Source organism: Quercus lobata, chromosome 2, assembly GCF_001633185.2.
Source record: "Quercus lobata isolate SW786 chromosome 2, ValleyOak3.0 Primary Assembly, whole genome shotgun sequence".
NCBI classification, from domain to species: domain Eukaryota; kingdom Viridiplantae; phylum Streptophyta; class Magnoliopsida; order Fagales; family Fagaceae; genus Quercus; species Quercus lobata.
Genome location: NC_044905.1, coordinates 52996083 through 53020116, shown reverse-complemented (window position 1 = coordinate 53020116; position 24034 = coordinate 52996083). Strand labels below are relative to the sequence as shown.

General features: G+C 34.2%; 3 protein-coding genes across 3 annotated transcripts; all 3 read left to right on the top strand.

The window, feature by feature from the left end:
* The first annotated feature begins 5955 nt into the window (after positions 1-5955).
* Positions 5956-13251, top strand: LOC115975835 (protein decapping 5-like). Its single transcript, XM_031096847.1, has 8 exons — positions 5956-6283; positions 6996-7096; positions 8555-8629; positions 8781-9704; positions 10634-10699; positions 12247-12417; positions 12519-12629; positions 12808-13251. Exons 1-8 carry the CDS (start codon positions 6118-6120, stop codon positions 12952-12954), a joined length of 1761 nt encoding a protein of 586 aa, XP_030952707.1. The 5' UTR covers positions 5956-6117; the 3' UTR covers positions 12955-13251.
* Positions 13252-15945: 2694 nt separating this feature from the next.
* LOC115975834 (probable transmembrane ascorbate ferrireductase 2) lies at positions 15946-20324 on the top strand. The gene is made up of 4 exons (XM_031096846.1): positions 15946-16337; positions 16459-16507; positions 19502-19701; positions 19822-20324. The coding sequence occupies exons 1-4, from the start codon at positions 16194-16196 to the stop codon at positions 20125-20127; spliced, it is 699 nt and encodes a 232-aa protein (XP_030952706.1). The 5' UTR covers positions 15946-16193; the 3' UTR covers positions 20128-20324.
* A 1172-nt stretch (positions 20325-21496) lies between these two features.
* On the top strand, positions 21497-23643 carry LOC115966291 (MDIS1-interacting receptor like kinase 2-like). The gene is made up of 3 exons (XM_031085550.1): positions 21497-22367; positions 22586-22991; positions 23495-23643. Exons 1-2 carry the CDS (start codon positions 21497-21499, stop codon positions 22777-22779), a joined length of 1065 nt encoding a protein of 354 aa, XP_030941410.1. The 3' UTR covers positions 22780-22991; positions 23495-23643.
* Positions 23644-24034: the final 391 nt, after the last annotated feature.

The window sequence follows — 24034 nt, the reverse complement described above, 5'->3', positions numbered from 1 at the left end:
GATTTGAGCACTGATAAGTATTTTGGGTGTATCTCTCTCCTCAAAAATCCAATTGACACAAGGCTGGATGGGTTAGAACTATGACTTAAATATCTACAACTTTTCAGTTTTGAGTTTTTCAAAATTCTCAGTATTTGAAGGCCGAAATCAACTCACAAGTTACTACTGTAAACCTGAACGAAAATTAAAATAGTAAAAATTTTATTTTCTTTGGACACTTTTTACATTAGGGTTTCGAAGGGAGGCTGGGTAGAACGAATTTGGCAAAGAAAACCTTGTATTTTCCTTTCTTTAATGGTGGCCTAAACTCTTTGCTAGGGCTAGGTGTTATGTTTCTTCTATATGGTATGAATATTCAATGTGATTCTTTCTAGGATTTTATCAACAACATATTTGATTGTTCAATTAGATTTCTTTTGATGTATTAGTTCTTCCATGCTTTCAATAAATTCAATCATGATTTTCTTATTGTTTAGATGAATTTCTAATAGTTTCAAATAGAAATTAGGTTTTAAAGTGAATGGGTTTTTCTGAAAACTTTTCTAACCGCATTATTAATCTAGGTTATCATGTGTTCTTGAATTGTCTCAGTTCAACCGAATCATAAGTATTTAATTGTATAAGAACAATCAATTATGAAATATATAATTTTTTAGATCACAAAGAATTTTGTATCGATATAGGGAAACACCTCGATGCTCTAGTATTTACATTATTGACTTAAATTAGTTATCAACGTTATTCTTGTTTACAATTTTACTAGGCAAAAATTATTCTTCATCTTCACCAAATTTATTTTATTTTATTTTTAATTACATTGTCTTTGAATTTACCCCGCTCCTTATGGTTCGACCTTGGTACTCCGAGAATTATATTGCTACGATTTCCTGCACTTGGGAGTGAGCAAGCAACAACATAACCAGGTGGTGGACACAATTGTTGATTTTTATCAAGAACTCTTCACCATATCAAACCTAACCGATTTTGAGGAGGTTACAAACACCATTCCACAGCTGGTAACACAAGAGATGAATGACATGTTGTTGGCCAGATTCAAGATGGAAGATGTGGAGGCTGCTTTGAGATAAATGGCTCCCTTGAAAGCTCTGGGGCCCGATGGCATAACCCCCTTTTTTTCCCAGAGCTATTGATGTCTTTTAGGAAGTGATGTGGCACAATCTATTTTACTGTATTTGAATTCAGGCTAAATACCAAAGGCTCTGGGTCACTTCTTCATCACATTGATTCCCAAGGTAAAAAATCCTGAATTTATTTCGAAGTTTAGACCTATAAGCTTAAGTAATGTTGTATAGAGTTTTTGCCAAAGTTTTAGCCAATCAACTAAAATTTATTATGCCACATCTTATCTCTGAACAGCAAAGTGCATTCATGTCGGATCGCTTAATTTCAAATAATATTTGGTGGCCTTTGAGACATTACACTATATGAGGAACCATTGTATGGGTAAATTTGGTTACATGGCTCTAAAATTATACATGAGTAAGGCTTATTATTGAGTGGAGTGGAGATATATGGAAAAAGTTTTGGCAAAGTTGAGTTTTTGTGATAGATGGATACATTTGATGATGGAATGCATCACCAATGCATCCTATTCAGTGATGATTAATGGTGAACCTCATGGGGACATTATTCCCACAAGGGGGCTCAGCCAAGGTGACCCCCTTTCACAATACTTGTTCTTGATGTGCACTAAGGGTCTAAATGGGCTAATTAAGAAGGTAGCCACTTATGGGGATATTATGGGGTGGCTATATGTAAAATAGGGCCTCGACTAACTCAGTTTCTTTTTGCAAATGATTGTTTGATTTTTTGCAAGGCTTTAAAGACTGAATGTCAAGCTTTGCTTGAGGTTTTGACCACTTATGAAAGGGCCTTAGGTCAAAAGATTAATAGAGCCAAAACTACTCTATTTTTTAGTAAATCGACTAATCTTGATATGCAGCTTTCTATCAAGGAGGCTCTTGGGGTTCCTGTGGTGCAGCATTATGAGAAGTACCTAGGACTTCCTTCTTTCATCGACAAGAAGAAAAAGGACAGCTTTGCAAATATCAAATAGCAGATTTGGAAAACCCTTCAAGGATGGGAAGCTAAACTCTTGACCCGAGCAAGAAGAGAAATCCTAATTAAATCTGTTGCCTAAGCCCTCCTCACATATACAATGTCATGTTTCAAGCTCTAGGTCACTTTATGCCATGGAATTGAAGCACTTATCCGAAAAAAAAATTTGGGGGTAGCGAGGGGACAACTGAAAAAATCATTGGTTGAAATGGGAGACTATGTGCAAGCCCAAGTCACAAGGAGGATTGGGTTTTAAAGATTTGTCTATGTATGTTGGGGGTGTTTTTGTTTGTCGCCTATATGATATTTGAAAAGCTAAGACCAAGACTCAACTTTGGGCTTGGAATATGGCCCAAAGGCTATCGGTGAAGTGTGAGAAGTCCATTTTTGCTCAAAGTCCGAGTTGCATCCAACAAAGTTATATTAAGGCCCCAAAAATACCTCTTGCAAAGATAAGCTAACACAAATGATGGCCCACCATAATAAGTGTTTAAATAATAGTTCAACGGTAAAAAAAGAAGAGAAAACGTGGTACTTTAAGAGAATACGTGTGTTTCTCTACATCATGGTTCAAACGGCTTCATTTGATCTTCTTTGAATTTTCAGAAATTGTTTGGACAAAATGGACAAAAATCAACATTGGAAAATTTTAACTTAAATAATCCAACCTCCCATTTGTATAATTTTATGACCACAACTCCAAATGACTCGTATTTGGTGTCTTTGGAAAGTAGGGAACACAAACTTTCCAATGACATAAAAAAAAAAAACTCTCAAATTGTAGTTTAAGAAGGTCTTCAACTGTGTATGCAAAAGTAGGACCTAGAAATCAGAAAAACTGGCCAAAAGCACACATTGTAGTTGTCAATGAAGGTTGAACGATGAGGCTCAAACTAGTTGTGTGTCTCTTTAAGAGGCGCAGAAATAGTTTGCACCTAGAGTATACTCAAGTATTGCATTTTCTATTTAAAGTAACCTTCATTTCCCACAACTATTAATAAGGAAAAACAAAGGCATAATTTCCTCTTTGGAAACAATGTGGAGGTCTATGGTAAACTGAGGAAATGAGTGGTTGTACCTTTTGAATGAACGAAGAATAGAATATTGAACGAAGAATAGAATATGTGAGGATCATCCATTGGATTCGTCATTTTTAGAGGTGTGCATGCGTATAGCAATTTTACTTTTGTTTAAATTTCATGCACTAATATGAATTTATTTGATGACATGAGTTAAAGCAAATGAATATATCATGTTTCTTTGATTAGGGGTTCAAAATTTAAATATGATGATTTAAATGATTCGCATGTTTGCATGATTTAAAATGAATAATATGATTCACATGTAATGATGAAATAACCAAAATCTGATTTTTAATTATTTGATTGATGGCATGCTCATGTAAATAAATCGAAATTCCCATGATTACATAAATAATAACATAATATCAACTTTCAGCATGCATGCAAATGAATCACATGGCTTGTGATATGCTGAAAATATGTGTTGATCATCCTTGAATGCTATTTCATAGCTCACATGGAATATAACCTATTGAGATCTTTATTTCACATGAATGTTTTTTTTTTTTTTTTCTTCTTCGTGTTTTTATACTCTGAAATGTTTGGATAAATTGTGTAATGTGATTTGAAAGGGTCTTTATTTCCCAAAAGATCGACGCTAGGCCGGGTAAGTTGGTGCTTAACATCTTTCCATCATGTAATCTACACTATGATCTTAGATTAATGGTTTAAGACTATACTTTTCTATGTACTTTTACGGCTTTAGAATGCAACTTGGAAATAAGGTCATGTAATTTTATATATGTTATAACTAGGAGAAAAAGTTTTGTAAGTTTCTATTATGCATTTTATTATCATGTAATTTTAAATTCTTAATGGAATAAAGATGTATTTTATTTATTTTACTGATTTTCTTGTTTCTGTGCCTTAAAAATATCAAGTGGTGGGTCTAAATATAAAATCTTTAATATAAGGTTTAAGAATATTAGCCAGTCATCACCTTGAGACTCATTTTATGATGTTCGGGTCATGGATTCATACACATGTATTTAATCATCTCCATTTATTTTTAATCTTAGAAGAGACATTTTGAGTAATAATTAAAATTTTGGGGAATTTAAGAATGTAGATACGATTGTATCATGTACAATTCACAAGTAAGAAATAGCATTTTAAATGACTTGATGTCATGTATACATAAAAAATCATTATTAATGAGTTTTAGCACAAGTACCACTCCTTCCTTAATAACATCAAAGTAAAAAGTAAAATTAAAATTTCTAGACTTTGAATAACTTACACACCAATAAAAAAAAATCATAGAAAATAAATAAATATTCATGAAAAAAATAATACTCTTCATTTCAAATTAAATGAACAGAGAATACATTATTCTTTTAAAAGAAAAATAAAAACATAATTCCTAAAACCACATTTGATAAAGATTTTCAATCAAATGGGTTTTGAGAAATGTCAATTTTTTTTGTTTAATTACAATTTTAATCCTCAAACTTTATCTCACGTTTCAAAATGGTCACTATTCTTTGAAAAGTTTTCTTTTTATTCCTTATACTTTAAAGTTATGTAAGAAAGGTCCTTACTCTTAACTCTTACTTTAATTTTGAGTCCAAATTGTTCAGCAAAATCCCATGGATTTTGATATAAATAAAGGGAGGAAGAGATTCATTATTAAAATTTTCAAATACTTTATTTGCTTCTTTTATATCTATTTGGAAATATTGAAAATAAAAACAAGAGTTAATAATAATAATAATAATAATAATAATAATAATAATAATAATAAAGAGTTAATAAAAGGGTCATTTTTGACATAAACTTAAAAGTATAAGGACAAAAATGAAACATTTTAAAGGATGAGGATGATTTTGAAAATATGGGCAAATGTTGAGGATTCAATGTGTGAATATTACAATTTTCAAATACTTTATTTGCTTCTTTTATATCTATTTGGAAATATTGAAAATCAAAACAAGAGTTAATAATAATAATAATAATAATAAAGAGTTAATAAAAGGGTCATTTTTGACATAAACTTAAAAGTATAAGGACAAAAATGAAACATTTTAAAGGATGAGGAGGATTTTGAAAATATGGGCAAATGTTGAGGATTCAATGTGTAATGAAACTTAAAAAAAAAAAAAAAAGTTGCAATAGGATTTAAACTTATAACATTATAATGTCTACTCCTCAATTATTTTCTAATTAAATTAATTTAAACGTACTTTGTGCAATATTCTCGAATCATCATATGTTTATTCATATGTTGTTAAAATATCCTAAAATTGTTATTAGAACTGTGTTTATGACATAGGTTTTTTTTTTTTAGGAAAGAGTATCTTATTAGATGATCTTACGAGATCTCCTTTCACATCATGTATTCATGTTTAGACTCACATGTTATGAGAGGGTTCACATAAGAATCTCTTTCGTTGTTTAGGGGAAGCTCATTTCCATATTCATTTAAGGAAATTGTTAGGTGCTCAACCAAGACAACGTTTGGTTTCAACTATCAATAAGAAGATGACAAATTTCTCTTCATGTGCAATATACGCAATTTGCTTGGTTAGTTGGGTTAAATGGGTCTAATATCATTTATTTAGTTGTTGGAGTGCAAGACTTCAAACATGTTTGGAATCAAACTTTTTCTACTTAATGAGTTTTAGAGAAATGAACATCTTGGTATCCCAGACCTAATAATTATTCACTTATTTATTGTTTTTCTTCCATCAATTATTCATTCACATGTAATTGGCAAATGGCAACACATATTAAAAAAAAAAAAAAAAAAAAGAGAAGGAAAAAGTAAAACAATTTTTTCCAAAAATAAAAAGAAAAAAAAGAAAAAGAAAAAGGAAAGCGGTCTGTTTGGGCCACTTGCCCTGAATAGTGAATACCAATCAGTAGGGTAGGGTTGTGATATTCTTGCTTCCTTTGTTCTCTCTGTTACTCGAGAAATTGAAAACCCAAACCTTAAATCATAGTCATAGCAAAGGCCATGGCATCAGCAGCAGCAACAACAGCAGAAGCTCCCAGATCTTCAAGTGGGTCCGCTGATTCTTATATCGGCAGCCTTATTAGCTTGACTTCCAAGTCCGAGATTCGCTATGAAGGCGTTCTCTTTAACATCAATACTGACGAATCCAGCATCGGCTTGAGAAATGGTATGTCTAAAATGAATTTCATATAATTTATACATGTTGAAGAAAAAATGGAGGATTTTGCTATCTGGGTCTGTGTTATTTTGGGTTTTGTGGTTGGGGGTTTTAAGTTCTATGATGGGTTTTTGTTGCTTTGTATGGATATATAGATTGCAGTGTTTTTCTATAAGTATATATGTATATTGATGAGTTAAATGTGGAATGTGTATTTTTTATATATATTTTTTTGATGAATAAGAGATTTATTCAACCAGTAGGAACCCTGCATAGTAGGTACATAAAAACAAAGAAACTAGCATCCATGCTGCACACAAACTAAAACTGAGAACACAAAGCAACTTGCAAAACAAGGCAACTTAATAACTCAACACAGAAAATGCAGCATTGTGCTGCGAGACAGACTAAACATGAACTCAAAATAGAATAAGGAAGCCTTGACAGCCTGCACAGAACATGGTTCTGAAGAGAATTATTCGTCTTAGATCTTGCTACAGAGTCTGACTCTGACATTAAAGCTAATTGCCTTCAACAAAACCTCTTCACTTTTTACCATCCAGTTGGGAACCCTTTCATTCCTATCCCTCCAAATATGGTATACAGTAGCTTGTGAGGCCGGCTTGCAGAGAATATGCACCAAATGTGGAATTTTTAATAACTGCTATGTTTTTCAAGAAGCATATTTGCATTTTACAATTTATATTCATTGAATTTGCAGTGAGATCATTCGGAACAGAAGGACGAAAAAAGGATGGTCCTCAAGTTCTTCCAAGTGATAAAGTTTACGAGTACATCCTCTTTCGAGGAAGTGACATCAAGGTGTGGAGAATATTGATAGTGAAATTTATGTGCTTTGCATATTGATAAAGCAATAGCTATTTGCTAGTGAACAACTGAGGCTATGGAAGTTGATTATGATTACAGGGTAGAGTCTGAAATTTAGATTGTAAGTGGCTCTATGGGATGACATGCTAAAGCTTCAGACTAAGATGAAATAATTACAAAACAACATGCATATATTATTATCAGTGTTATTGTTTTTGTTGTTGTTGTAACATGTGTGGTTGGAAAGAGTGATGCCTTTTTTGCAGGAATTGTTCCTTTCTCCACCATTCTGGCAACCAGAATGGTAGTAAACAACAATTGCATTGTCAACTGGACTTTATGCGCAAGATTGTAATTTATTCTTCAAAACATTTATTAATACTTGCACATCTCAGATTTTAAGTGGCTCTGTTGGAGACATGCTAAAGCTTCAAACTTAGATGAAATAATTGCTATACAACTTGCGTATATCATTATTCTTATTGTTGTAAAATGTTTGGTTGGAAAGAGTGGTGTCTTATTTGTTGGAATTGTTCATTCTTCATCATTCTTGTAACCAGAATTGTGGTAAGAAACAATAGCATTGTCAACTAGATTACACGTGAAAGATTGTATTTTATGCTTCAAATCATTTATTGATACTTGCACATATTTGGTAATTTTGCTTTGACAATCAAAAAAATTGGGCCTTATATTGACTCAAATTTCTTTCATGCATGTCAACAACAACAAGAACAAGAAGAGCAATAACAGCCAAGCCTTTGTCTCAAAACTTTTTGGTTGGCTATGGATGCTCAACAAACTTACTAGGGTTGGCCACATGTATTAAGAAACTAGAAAGCTCAAGTGATAGAGTTTCCATGTGTGTCAACATTAAAGCCAAAGTTAGTTTGCAGGAAACCATTTTGTGCAAACCTGAATCCCCCCACCTTTACAGATTTTAATTATTGTTTGCTGCAGTTAAATTTTGGTGAAATTAGTGTTTTTGATTTTTAGAATATTTATTAGACTTTGAATACTAATAGTTCATTTCTAGAAAGGATAGAATTATTTTACACTTCCCATAATAGCCTTTGTCAATTGTATTTATTACAAAAAAATATAATTTTTATATATTTTTCCTTTTCAATGTTAAAATAAAGGATAATGTTGGGAAAATAAAATAATATGGTAGGGGGGAGCTTTTAGGACACCCCCTTAGTGCATTTTCAAGTAGGACTATTGTTTAGAGATGGAGGGAGTAGTTTATTTCTGGCCTGAATTGCAATGACATCATCCAGGAACATCTGTGATCGAGCAATATAGATTGAAAGTTTATCTGCATTGCAAACTGGTCTTATTTTCCTTTCCAAGTGAAAATTTTTGTATGATACAGTTCATACTTATCTCAGCTCAGCCTATTATTGTTGTTGAATAGTCTCAGAATGCAGTCTTTTGTGCATCTGGTTACAGGATTTGCAGGTCAAATCTTCCCCACCACCACCAGTTCAGACAGCACCTATACACCATGATCCTGCAATTATACAGGTAAAAGCAAATAAAATAGGCTGCATTTGAAATGTGAAATGTCACCAGATTGGAAGAGCTACTATAACTCTAATTTGGTTATCTCTCAGGCCTGAGTATCCATGTTTGATGCAGTTCTACTTAACTGACCTTCATCTTTTTCCTCATGCAGTCTCATTATCCTCAAGCAGCAACAGCATCTACCAGTTTACCTCCTCCTGGTGCTGGTTCTATTCCAGATCTTAGTGCCCATGCTTCACAAATGGGTCTTCCTAGGCCGACATTTCAAGGAAGTCTTCCTTTATATCAACCCAGTGGAACTTTATATCAACCCAGTGGAAGTTTAGGGTCATGGGGTTCATCACCTCCTCCTCCAACCACAAATGTTACTGGGCTTGCTATGCCAATGTATTGGCAAGGATATTATGGGTCCCCAAATGGGTTTCCAGCCCAACAGCAATCTTTGCTTCGACCCCCACCTGGCTTGTCAATGGCACCTTCCATGCAGCAGACTATGCAATATCCTGTTATGAGTGCATCTTTGCCTTCTGGAGCTTCCAACTTGTCAGCTTCATCTTTGTCTGAGTCACCCTCTCCTTTGTTGCCACCCCTTAGCAGTGGCACCCTGAATTTGCAGTCTTCTATACTTCCTGCTCCATCTTCTGCAATAGTTTCAGATTCATCAAGTTTGATTACTAATAAGGCTTCTACACAATCTCTTTCTACTGCTACTCTGAGCACCAGCTTGCCATTGGTATCTCCATTGACTACTGTTTTGGATAAAACTGCCATTTTATCATCAGTCCCTGACAAGCCTAAAACAGTCCCTAGTCCCGTGATGCCATTTATAAGTGTGTCTGAATCTGTAACCTCCGTATCGGGAACATCAAGTTCAATTCTGAATGAGGGAGCAACTCCCTCCTTGGTAACCCCAGGCCAGCTTTTGCAGCCTGGTCCTACTGCAGTTTCATCTCAGCCTTTACAAACAGCTCAGAGGGACGTTGAGGTTGTGCAAGTGTTATCGCCAGAATTATCACAATCAACAGCAGAAGTTCAAGAACCTATATTGCCTTTGCCTTTGCCATCTGAACAGAAGGTATTTTTGCTAATATTTGACAATTTATTGCAGAAATCTTCCATCCCTGCTTTAATTAATGAACTTGGATAACTTTCCATAACTCATACTTTTTTTTAGCCACACCTTTGGCCTTGGAAGATTTTTATATTTTATTTTGGCAAGAGAGGGTGAGAGAGAGAAGTTGGGGGGGTGGGGGGGAGGGGGGAGTTCTTAAAGGGAAAGAAGAAATTTATTAGTTAGAGCAATTAGAATGACATTGCAGAGCAAAGCAGTCCCCCTTAACAAAAAGTGCTATGAAATTCAGCCCTAGAAGAACACCCCAAATAGAAAACTAAACAGCCCATGAGATATCAACTTATTCACATTGAGTAGAAACAGCATTAAAATGGGAATGAACTAATTTAATGGTGGATTAATTAAATATAGTATGTCTACTGTTCTTAGGATTTTATCTATTCCACATCTTTAAGTGTTACTTAAAAGTAAATTGTCACGATTGACCTAAATATTTAAAGAAAGAAATAGGGCCCCTGGATAGCAGACAATGATTTGGGCAATATTTGAATAGGTTCCTTCTTGATCTGCTTGCTGCAACAGCACATGACATGCATCATTGACTATTGAGCAGATATTCAATGTGAATGTCTGTGTAAGGCTGTAAACCCATTTTATGACACTGCACTTTAGCTTATTGTCCATAGGCATGATTCCTAGTCATGGTTATTTAGGTAAAATTTTCCAAGCACTGTGATTATGGAGAATGATAGTAGAGGGGGGATGTTTATGTTTACATTAGGAGCAAAGAATATTCAGGAAAGTGGATATGTGAATTCCATCCAACATTTTGGTTGCATGTGGTCAATTTGGAGTTAATACACGGCTAAAAAAATATGACATGCAGTCTAACAAGTGCTTTTTTATTGTCAATTCTCCCCCTTTCCATGTAGCTACGTGGAGCTCCTACCTATCATCATACTAATAGAGGAGGACGTGAAAGAGGAAGAGGAAATGGGGTATGTGCTGCTTTTCTATCAGTTTTCAGATTGTCTTTGATGCTGTATGTTGTAGAATTTAGATAATCTGAACCTTATAGAAGTTGTGTGTTCCATAATGAAGAGCAAACCAAATGGAAAGTTTGCAGAAAAAGTGCTGCCAAAGCATGTGCATGCTTCAAATTTCTCTCCAACCTTTTTTTCTGCGTTTCTCTTATTCGGTATGAAACTAGTTGAAAAGCAAACCACAAGAAAAGTTTGTGAAAAGAGTGCTGCCGAAGCACGTGCATGCTTCAAATTAACTACAAGTCATCATCACTAACTAGTTGTAGTATCTTAATTATCATATTTGGTATCAAATGTATTCATTTCTTCACTCTGTCTTGTGAATCTGTGTTTGTGTGTGAGAGAGAATTGTACTTATCTAGTGTCTAGTGAATCTTATTTATATTATTTTGAAGTTCTGGGGTCAAGCAAGAGCCCTGAATCCCATGAACAATCCCATTCCCATCCCCTGCCTGATACCGCTATAAGCCTATATGACACTACCCCAAAGCATCAGCTGACAAATATTGGTGTTACACGTGCCCTTTGTCATGCGTTATTCCTATTTAAGAAAGCTAATTTTTGTCACCAACATCTTTAACTTGTTCTCCATTGTCTCATTAAGAGAAGGGGAAAAAAAAGCAAGAGGACTGGTAAATTGATGCACAAGAATCTTCCTTGAACTAATGCTCAAGGTTGCATGTAAACTGAAAAAACTTGGTCTTACTGGGTTCCTTTGTCATCCATTGTTTCTGTTTTGAACAGAAGCAGTTGCACTGAGCTCTCAGTTTCTAGTCACTCATTTTGCCAGCCAAAAAGTTTTGAGTAAATAGACCATTCATTTCATGTCTAATTAAATTTCATATACACTTGGTTGCACAATTACACAAGTAAATTGTGCACGAGAATTTTTGGGATGCTCAAAAACACATGAAAGTTTTGGTTTTTACCATTTGCTGATTTCTAATGTGTTAACTTGAAGTTTGAAAGAATATATATGATATTACCTGTTTTTAGGTGAATCGAGAAATATTGCCTGATTCAACTGGTAGCATGTAGATGAACTAATTACCAATGAACTCTAGCTCAAATGGTATTTCCTACCTCCATAACCCATTGGATGCATGTGTAACTTGCCAATTAAAGAAATTATTCGAATGAATTAAGTTGAGTTATCCAAAATCATATGTTTTAGTTCAGAAGTTTCAAAAAAGCGCCAGTATTTATAACATTATAACATATTTATCTAACTTTGAGTCATTAATGATGGTTTGATCTATGTATTTGTGAACATGAATTTATAATAACTGACTGAATTTTGAACTGCGCTGATGGTTTTGTAACTCTCACATACACAGGTGGTATGCACATAGACAAACTTAAACCTCTTTGCCTCTGTAGGACAATGCACCTTTTATTTTAGGGCACCGCACTTTTGGACTGGATTAGTTGTTTGGTCCCACAAATATTGCAAGTTGTTTATTTTGCATAGCTTTTGACTAGTTGAAATTTTGGTCTTGCAGATTTCACGTCCTGTGACTAGATTTACAGAGGAGTTTGATTTTACAGCAATGAATGAGAAATTCAACAAGGACGAAGTTTGGGGTGATCTTGGTAAAAGTAATAAAGCTCAAGAAGATGCAGATAATTTGGAAGATGAAGATAATGGTGGAGAGACAAATAATGAGGCCAAGGTAATGTGATCCAAGTACTCTCAAACTCTCTCTAAAAAAATAAAAGTAAAATGCAAAGCCCAGTTATTTATAGTTGGCGATTGTTTCTACTTGTTCTTCAGCCTGTTTATGTCAAGGATGACTTTTTCGATTCCTTGTCTTGTGATGCTCTTGATCGTGGATCACGTAATGGGAGGACCAAATTTTCTGAACAACTGAGAAAAGATTCTGAGGTATTTTTTACCTTTCCATTTCCCCATGTGAAAGGATTTTATTTTATTTTTTTAATTTAAGAAATTAATTTCATATTAGAGTATTTTTCAATGTTGGTTGGATCTGCTGCTTTCTTTGTCAGCATCCAGGGTTTGGTATTATTTATTTAAATTTCCTTTGCTGACGATGATCATGCAGACATTTGGCTATATGCCAAGGCATTGGGGTAATCGAGGGGGCCGTGGAGCTGGTCGAGGTGGCCGATCACGCGGTGGTTACTACGGAAGGGGCTATGGCAATGTTGGGAGGGGTCGGGGATATATTTATTCAAGCCGTGACACCTAGTAAGCACTGGCTTCTCACAGTATCTTTTAGAACTAACCTTAAGTCCATTAGTGTGCCCATCTACTCAAGAGTCTTAAGAAGGGCTGTGTTTGTATGATTATGCTGCTTACAGCTTACCTGTGATTGTGCTAAAAATAAGTAAACCCTGAGACAGGAGGGATTTTCTATTGCAGTGTCAACAAAGCAGACCTATGCCTTATGCAAATCAATTGTTGTAATTCAACTTTTTCTTGGTCTTATTGCATGGGAAAAAGAATATTTCAGGTCAAGCAGCTGTTATTGAAGCATATAAATGAACCCTCCTGTCATTGCATTACTAGAATTCACTCCTGGGTATTCGTATTGGGCCAGCCACCTTCATTTTGGTTCCAAAACTTACCTAAAGGGTACCTACAGGACAAGTTATTCCTCTCTGAAATTCTTTTCAACTTTAAACTTTCATTTGTTTGTTCGGCCTCTGGAGTGAATATGATAAACTTCATGAGCGTTCACAAGTTTCTTTGGAAGTGTCGGTCCCATTTACAATATGCTTTACCTTTTCTTTACCAGCATCCTATGCCCCTAAGCTCCTAAGCTTTAGCAAAACAAACGTATAGCCTAAATCCTTTTTTTTTTTTTTATCTTCAAAATATTGAACCACGGTTGTGGCTTTTAACTTCACATCCAGTGTGGCCAAATTTAATTTTGATACTAGTTGACATGCAATGCACTGATGCAGTTAGCAATGGGGTGATACCGTGAGCCGCAACAAAGCAAAGGCAATTCTCAAGTTCCCAAAAACAAAGGCAGATTTATGCATGTTTTTTTCGCATGTTTGTTTAGTAGTTTATGCATGTTTTTTTCGCAACAAAACAAACAGTTTTTGTTTTTGTTTAGTAGTTTATGCATATCTGTTTGCAAAAAAAAAGAAAAAAAAAGCAGTTGGCTATGCGTGACTTCTTGCGTAACTTCTTGTTAATTTGGGCTTGCAAATCCAAGATAGCCCTCTCGTGCCGTGGTCTGTGGCTTGGTACCATTGATCTCAGTGCTCTTGTGGTGGGAAATAGCATATGGTAACGCTTATGTATTGACAAAATGCAATAACATGTATTATTTTAGAGGAAAATTATTTTGAATCTAGATTTTGTTTGAATAATTTCATGATCTCTTCATATATTAACTCCACTTCATGACACATCACCCACACCTTCTCCAAGTCGTCATCATAGATTCCTCTCTTTCTATCTTGTGGTATACACATGATTTTTTAATAAAAAATTCTCACAATACTTTTTAAATATTAGCAAAGAAAGTAACAAAATCTCACTTTTGTAATAGAATAAAAATATATAATTAGATAGAAGTATATATAATTAGCTACATTGTCTTATACATGAACATGATCCTTTTTGCCTAAACATTCAATTTCTGTTTGAAATAGGAGAGCTTCTTTATCGCAAGTTGTGCAGTTTCTTGTTGTGAAATAGGAAGTCTAATAAGTTCTATTTCTGTTTGAAATACACGAACCATAACTTCATTTCTATTCATTCCAAATTCTAAGTCGTGAAATTTTTAGCCTCGAAAATGCATGATCTCTAATAAAAACCTCAATAATTCCAAGTTTTTACTTCCTCTTTCCAAATCCTTCAATTCCTAAATAAAATATTTTTTTTTCTCCTGATCTAAGCACTGGTGGAATCTAAGTCAGAAAATTCTCTTAAAAATGCTGTCGAAGTCGAACTACTTTGCAGGAAAGCCTCAATCTATTTTCCGTTCTTCATTTATTGTCACCGTGTAGCTAGCCTCCATTGGATTCCCAAATATAACCTCTGACTTGCGAGAGAGATTGAGAATTTTTTTTTCCTTCTATATCTTACACCTATATATTAGCAAGTGTGAAAATTTGTGTGAGCGTTTGTCCACACAAAACTTATTTGGAATAGTTTTTGAGATTGAGAAGGATTTATTTATTTATTTATTTATTTGGATATGTTCATTGTTTTCAATTTTTCTTAAAGAGTTTATTTATTTTTATTTTAATAATATTTCACACTCTTAGTCTCTTGCTCGGAAGAAAATTAATTCAGTTTATTACATGATACCCCCCCCCCCCAATATATATATTCAGTTGCATTATCTATTTAATATAGATGTCATATTTTAAAATGACTTAATAGGTCCTTTGATCAAAATATATGTAGGAGTGGTGGAGTTTGGATTTGACTTAAGAAGACATAGTTTATACATATATAAATACGTGCACATGAACATACATCTATATTTATGACCAATACCAAATATAAAAGAGTTTTGATTTGACTTAAAGAGAAATAGTTTATACACATAAATATGTGCACATGAATATACATCTATATTTATGACCACTATGAAATATAAAAAATCATTCATGTGTATATTAAGTCATATTTTAATGTAAGAAAAACAAAAAAAATTATAGCATATTCATAATATTTGTCTTTAAAAATTAAAGCATGAATATGCATTTTTTTTTTAATAAATTTTTTTCAAGTTCAAAATTTCACTTATGAATGAAAACTTTTTTTTTAGTAGTTAGATAAACACTACATACACCTTAAGTAAATATATATTTCATAAAAAAGCGAACCAATTTCATGTTGTCACTCCCGACCAAAAATTGGGATTAAGAACCTACTTCAAACCTACTTCAAACCAAGACCCTAATTTTTTGTCCTTTTTTATGATTTTTTTTTTATTTTGGTCTTAGAAATTAATTTAGAGTAAAACTTTATCCTTTATTTTTCTTTTTGAAACATTTTTCTATAATCCTTTTAACAAACAAACCCAACAACCATAATTTTTTCAAAATTTATTCCATAAACGATCAAATCAATTAGATAAACCATAAATCATAGATTATTGTTTCTAAAAAAAAAAAAAAAAAAGATTACTATATATTTATTTTTGGGCTAATAAGATTTGAAGGTCAACCAGATGAACCAATAGAAAGAGAAAAGCCAAGATGGTGTTTTGACTATTCCGTGTACTTTACTGACATTAATCAATCTATCAGTCTTGCCGTTAAAGCTTTGAAACTCCAATTACCATCTTCTCCGATTCACTTCATAAATATCCAAATTCCAAAACCAGAAAAACCCCGCCCCACGTAATGCTCCTCTCATTTTGTTACCACAATACCACCCATTAGATCTCGCCGTTAAAACTACTCTGCTTCTTCTTCTTCTTCTTATTCTCTCTATCTCTACGGTTATAAAGGAAAAATGGCGGTTCCAGTGGTCCGGTTCCCAATCTTCCCAATAATAAGAGTGATCGGTGTGATAGTAGCCCTTCTTGTGCTGACGTGGAACCTCCATTACAGAGGAGGCTTGGCTCTTATCTCCGATAACAAGGACCTCATTTTCAACGTACCCTCTCTCTTATTCTTTTTCTTTTTTATTAAATTTTGGGTTTTGATGGGTTTTTATTTTTATTTTATTTTTTGGGTTGGTTTGGTAAAAGTTAATTGTTTGTGATGTGATTTTGTAGGTCCATCCTGTTCTAATGGTGATTGGGCTCATACTTTTAAATGGCGAAGGTGAATTCTAATTGCCCTTTTGTGTTTGTTTGTTTAACTTGCCTGTTAGCAATAAATTGTTTGTTTTGAATGTATTCTTTGGTTGATTTTAACTTGCTTATAACTTGTTTTGAGATATTTTCCATGTTGTATTTGTATTCTATAGCTGTTTCAAACAGAGTTGATGTATTATTATGTATGGTACATTTTTTCTCGAGAAAGAGTACCGTGCTTCTATCGTGTAATTTCAATTGCATTGAATTGATTATTGGCCTTCATACTATAGTGATGTTTTTGTTGGTGTATGGTTGTGAATTGTGATGGGTGATCACGCCATAATATGGTTCGCCCTGGCATGTACAATGACACCCACTTGGTGGATGGTGTTGCTTCATAAGCATATCGGTATGAATTATTCAATCAGTGTTTTATTAAACGATTGTATCTTTTAGATAAGATATATCTTTTCATGTCTACCATCAAGAGGTATAACAGAGTCTATAAATGTCAAGAGCCTTGTAGCTCTACTGGCACCTCCTAGTGTTTTCGATGGAGACTTTCGGGGTTCAAATCCCCCCTCTGCCATTGTAACTGTCACAGAGAGTCTATAAATAGATGGACTCTCATTTGTTTCATAAACCCATTATTCTTTCTGCAGACATGCTGCTTGGCAATTATTATCACCACCCTCCCTAACTGGGATTGCCATCCACATTAGGGACCTACAGGTTGAACATGCTTTGGTAAAGTTAAGAAATGTGCTCTAGTTTAGAGGACACTTCTCTCAATTAGGATGAAGTGGAGTGGGCGTTTTCATGGGTTCAAGATTCACTAGTGCATTTATAACTGACTAATACAACATTGTGATATATTTTTCCCAATATGTTAATATTCTCCGGTTGGTTCTAACAGAAACTGATATTTTCTGATTAGTATGTGTTGCTAGATGGAGGTTGTTTTTATCATCTAGGGTGAAAATGTGTGACTTTGCTTTGTCTCTGAATAAAGAGAGACTGTAAATTGAGATGTAATTTCTTCCTTTCTCTGTACATGGATGTAGAGAATGCTGTTCTTCTTGTGTTCTGTTGACATATTGGTTTTCAAGTTCATGGCCTTATTTAGTTATGTAACTTATAGATAGGTAACTATCTTTATCTGTAAATATCTAGACTACGAGAAGAAGATGATATTGTTATTGTTGGATGCTGAGTTATAGTTGTAATGATTGGTAGTATGAATATGCTTCACTTTGATGTGTTTGCAGAATATGAGACGGTAGATTACTGTGAGCAACTCTATTTTCCATTTTTCCTTAATGCAGCCTTTGGAAATGACAAAAGAAATTTTATTTTTACAGAGGCTTAAAGAAATATTTACATAAACATATTAGCCTGCAAGACATGCAGTCCACACAAAACACAACATATAGTGCTTGTTCATTGAAATATCTCCTTGATTTGGCTTCCTTAGATCAAATTTGAAACCAACTGTTAATCCCTGCCTAATAGTCAATTTGAGTAATTTTTTTAAGGCCAAAATGCAAAATAGACCTTTTAAGTTTCACATTTTGTCATTTCAGTCCTCTAAGTTTTAAGTATAGTCAATTCAGTCCTCCATTAGTCTTCTGTTAAGTGTTGCTGTCTACTTACCAAAATGATGCCGTTTTGGATGTTTTTTTTTTTAATTTTATAAATTTCTTAATTTCAAAAAATTGAAAAACGTTATATATATATATATATATATATATATATATATATATATAAACTAAAGGGCTCAATGGAACGACATCATTCCCCTGGCCCACTGAATATCAAAAATCATCCCCACCCCACCGATGCTTTCCTGGTTTTACCACTGGGCAGATTAGGCTCCTTTAATGACCCATTTGTGTTCATTTGTGTACATATGGTTGTATGTTTGCAGTAAGTTGAATCATATTGATTGGAGTTTTGGTTGACCAGGATTGGGGTTGCTAATCAGGTGGGAAATATTCCACTTGATTGGGCTTTAGGAGCTTTCATCCTACAGAATACAGAGCACGGCTAGCTTGGATTTAGAGCATGCTGGCTGGATCTCTAACATTGTGATGAATCACCTACATTGCTCTCTATAATTGCAATCTTTGTTATTTTGATGTTTACAGCATGGTCTGTGTCACCTACACTGCTCTCTTTCCCCCTCTTTCTTTCTCCCTCAGTCCCTCAAATTTCTCAGGTCATGGACTGCTAGGGTATCAGTGGGGGTGGGGATGGGGATGATTTTTGATATTCAGTGGGCTAGGGGAACAACGTCGTTCCCCTGAGACCTTTAGGGGTTTTTTTTTTTTTTTTTTTTTTTTTTAATTTAACTTTTTTAAATAACGTTTTTCAGTTTTTTGAAATTAAGAAATTAAAAAAAAAATCCAAAACGGCATCATTTTGGTAAGTAGATGGCAATACTTAATAGAAGACTAATGGAAGATTGAATTGACTATACTTAAAACTTAGAGGACTGAAGTGACAAAACTCAAAGGACTAAAATGACAAAAGGTGAAACTTAAAGGGTCAATTTTGCATTTTGGCCTTTTTATTTATTTATTAAGTTACCATATAAGTAATAATGTCCCAGATTTTGATTCTCATGCTTTCCTAGTTGATTATTTGAGTTAATAAGAATTTGTTAAATTAAATGATTGAATGATTGTTCATGTTTGATAGTGTAGATAGATATTCTCTTTCTCTCTCCCTCTCTGAGAGCAGCTTGTAATTCTTCTTGCATCTTGTGCTTTGGTGCATTTCCATATGTTTTATTTTTCTGCTGAAGAACAGGACAAGTTCTATTTAGTCTCTGTCTTGCTTGCTGGCCTTAGACAAGTACTGAAGTGGCAATTAACTAGAATATTGTTTTTGGTCAAAAGTAGGCATTGTTAAATGTGTGAAGACATGAACTAAATATGGTTTCTGAAAGGAAACACTTCTGTAATGTTGATTTTCTAAGACTTCTCTTGGTTTAAATGTTTTGTATGGATTTTTGCAGCCATGCTTGCATACAAGACAGTTTCAGGAACAAAAAGCTTCAAAAAATTAGTTCATCTCGCATTACAATTCATTGCTCTCTGTTTAAGCATTATTGGTGTATGGGCTGCTCTAAAGTTCCACAATGATAAGGGGATCGACAATTTTTACAGCCTGCATTCATGGCTGGGCTTAGCTTGCCTTTTTCTCTTTGGCATTCAGGTCTTTTTCCATGATATTGAGTTCTGACCTCTTTTTCATTACCAGTATACTATTTTTCTTGCGAACTTAGCTTCTGCAATCAGAATAATCTTATTTCCTTTGATTATTTCTTTTCCTTAGTGGGCTGCTGGATTTGCAACTTTTTGGTATCCCGGTGGCTCAAGAAATAGCAGAGCAGCACTGCTACCGTGGCATGTGTTCTTTGGAGTTTATATATATGCCCTTGCTGTTGTTACCACTGCTACTGGTATTTTGGAGAAGGTTACATTTCTTCAAACCAATAAAGTGATATCACGATATTCAACGGAGGCTTTGCTTGTCAACTCTTTGGGTATTTTGATAGTTGTACTGGGCGGTTTTGTTACTCTTGCAGTTGTTACTCCTGCAAATGGAAAAGGTGATGCTCCCAGGAGATCAACAGAGTAGGCACAATTTGTATGTTTATATGATTCGTAAAAGTGACAAAGAGGTATTTTTATTCACTTTTACTTACAGGGTCAGTTCTTGTCACCAAATGGATGTATTGGTCTATTTCAACAAAACATCAGTTATTATCTGTGTATTCATACAAGTTTTAAAAAGGGCTATTACTTTGGTGTTGGTTAGACTTAATCATTTATTAAGTGATTATCCTAAAGTGTTAAAACATGTGTTTTGGTGGTTTAAGATTTACCACAAAATCATACAATCACACGTGTGTGTGTGTAGTATAAGACCATTACTAAAAACATTGTTTTTAAAGTCACTTAAAAAATTTCTTTTATTTAAGACATTTTCCCCTCTCCCCGCGTGTGTGTTTTAAAGATACTTAGGGCTCGTTTGGTAGAGGAGTTTGAGTAATGTTGCTTGAGTTTTTTTGAAATACTTGTGGGTGAAAAAGTGTGTAGAAATGCGTATAATATTGTTTAAATACTGAAAATGAGTTGTTTAACAACTCTACCAAACGGGGCTTTAGTTTTCTCAACAAAAAAAAAGTCGCTTAAAACACAAGTTGCTTGAAGCTAAAGTGCTATTTGGTGACCAAACTTGCTACATGGCGCTACTGCTCTTTAAGAGATAAAGAACAAATAAAGAAGTCGCAAGAAACCTTTCTTTTGCCTACCTAATAAAACTTTGTGCTATTTCTTTCAATATCCTTTTTTTTAATTTATAAATTTCATGCATTTTTTCTTATTACTATAACTAAAAAGTAATGATTTTTTTTTTCTTGAAAATTATTCAGTGGCTATTCCTATGCATTGCACGGGTTAGCTAATTTGATTAAAATTCAATTTAGTCATATATCTTCATGTTCGTTTAATTCAAATTTTTAAGTTCAACTTTATTTAATTCGACCCTCTGTTAGTCTCCGTCAAAAATTGCGGATGGTGATTAGTGATTCTTTAATGTATATCTTGCTTAAGCTCATCTTGTAAAGCACTCAAAATTAAATTTGAATTGTGACTGGTTGAGTTAACTTGACTATGGTATTTTTCTTCATCAAGGTAAACTCAACTCAACTCAATTGAATTAATAGGCCCTATAACTCAACTTGTGCGTGTCGATAGAGTCATCTTGTCCTTCTAGAGGGGAGAATACAACCATGAGGGATGCATCCAATGGGCAACGAGTTAGGTTCATTCCAAACACGAGGGTTGAAGGTTGATAAAGAGATGACACGGTGAAGCAAATCATATCAAATGACATAATATGCAAAGTTAACACCTACAATTATATATATATATATATATATATATCCATTCGAGACTCACATAAGGAAGACTAATAGTTTCCTCCCTTTCCTAGAGGACTTGGAATGGAAGATGGAAACTTTACTTTCGATTACTTTGAATCACCCCCAAGTCCTCCTCCCTCTCCTTACGATCCCTCTCCTTACGATTACTTTGAATATCCCCCTGCCGAATCTCCCTCAACCATTATTGGCTCCACAAAGATTAAGAAAGTCACAATCATTCTTCTCGTCTCCATTACACTTAGCCTCTTATTACTCTTATTACTTGTAGTTGTGTTCCTCTATTGCCGACGCCGTAAGGTAACTAGGAACGCTCAACATGAGTCTAAACCACCAAGGAATGGAGATTTATTCTCAATATGGAATTATGACGGAAATATTGCATATGAAGACATCATTAATGCAACTGAGGATTTTGACATCAGATATTGCATTGGAACTAGGGGTTATGGTAGTGTTTACAAAGCAAATTTACCTAGTGGAAAAGTGGTTGCCCTAAAAAAACTTCACCGTTTAGAAGTTGAAGATCCAGCTTTTGACAAGAGTTTCAAGAATGAAGCCAAAGTCTTGTCTCAAATTCGTCACCGTAACATTGTGAAGCTTTACGGGTTTTGTCTACACAAACGATGCATGTTTCTAGTTTATCAATACATGGAAAGAGGAAGCTTATTTATTGTCCTAAGCAATGATGTTGAAGCTAAGGAATTAAATTGGAAGAAGCGGGTGAACATCATTAAAGAAGTAGCACATGCTTTATCGTACTTGCATCATGATTGCATCCCAACGATTGTCCATCGTGATGTGACTACCAACAACATTTTATTGAACTCGGAATTGCAGGCTTTTGTTGCAGATTTTGGCATAGCTAGAATCCTAAGTCCTGATTCCTCCAATTTAACCACGCTCGCTGGCACCTATGGATATATAGCACCAGGTGAATATTTTGTTTCTATATGCGCAAACTCACACTCTATTAAAAAAAAATAGATTAATTAATGATCATATGCTCAAATATTTATTAGAAATATCAAATTGGTGACATGTTCCTTAGTGGATGCCTAATTGTCATACTATAGTAGGATATTCCTAAGAGGTTACTTACAACTTTCAAGTAGTTTAGTTGTGCTCACACTTTTTTGTGTTATGTTTTAGAATTGGCCTACACCATGGTTGTGAACGAAAAATGTGATGTCTATAGCTTTGGTGTGGTGGTGCTAGAAACAATTATGGGAAGGCATCCGGGAGAGCTTATTTCCTCATTAGTATCATCATTTGCTGGAGATATGATGCTGAAAGATGTCTTAGACCCACGCCTCTCACCTCATATAAACCAAAATATTGCTTAGAGTGTGGTTTTAGTTGTAACGCTAGCATTGGCATGCCTACGTTCCAATCCTAAATCTCGCCCCACAATGAAACATGTTTCACAAGAATTTCTTGCTCGAAGGTCACCATTGTCGAAGCCCTTTTATGCAATTTCAATGCAGCAGTTGATGAATCAAGAAATATATGTGGTAGACAAGAATTAGGAATGGTTTAGAGATGTGATGCCAAGAAGGTGGGTAATCTTTTTTTTTTTTTTTTTTTGGATCTTGCTGTGGCTATTTAATTATATTATTGCAAAATGGATTTTGCCATCAATAGCAACTAAGTAATTGGATTTTAGTGGACAATGAAGGAATTTGTATCATGACTTCCTATATATACATATATAAATTATACAGACTGAACATAAAAGCATAATAAAGGCTATAAATAAATATAATGGTTTAATTCTTAATGAAAAAGCAATGGATTTTTGAGTTTCAGTTAGTTGAATTGGTAAATCTCTTATAGTTGAATAAAAAATTTGAAATGGGACAATTGATTTGTGATTTCTCTAAAAATATTGGTGTTGCGTCTATTGCGTCCAACCGAACCTTTAGGCGTAGCAAAACATGATTCCGCTTGCTATCTATACTTCAGAAATCACAATTGATTTCAAGGTTGTTAATGATGTTGCGGCTAATAAAGGCTTTTATAATGGCTTCCTCTACTACTCTAATTTCTGATTGATTGCAGGACTTTGATGCCCCCATCTTTAGCAGGTGCGGTAAATAAAGCTATCCATGGAGGGAAAATAACACAAGCACGGACCAATCAGCTAAAAGGGGCGGATCAATGAATAATGGTTTTGTAACTTTTTTTTATTTTTATACCCAATACCACTGTTCCACTTCCCCCTACGACATCACCAGGATGTCCTAATAAGTTGTATTTTTCCAGGAATGCTAATGCTAATGTGTGACTTTTTTTGTTTTGTTTTTGAAAGAGTGAGTAGATTACTCATCCAACAGCAACTCTTCCCTTCATAAGTTACTAGAAACAGATATGATACCAGATATTTTCATAAAAGGATTCAGCTAATTACAGCTCAGGAAGTAAAATTCACACTACAATTTATAAAATTTAACAGGGGCCTCAAAATTGTGAATGTAGTGGCTAGGCCAAGAGTGGCTACAAAAGGTTCAGAAAAATGCACATTGTGAGCAAGTGAGAGTAGACTCAGTCACTTGAATAGAAGGAAACACGGCTTTACCATTTTTCTCCAATCTCAATTCT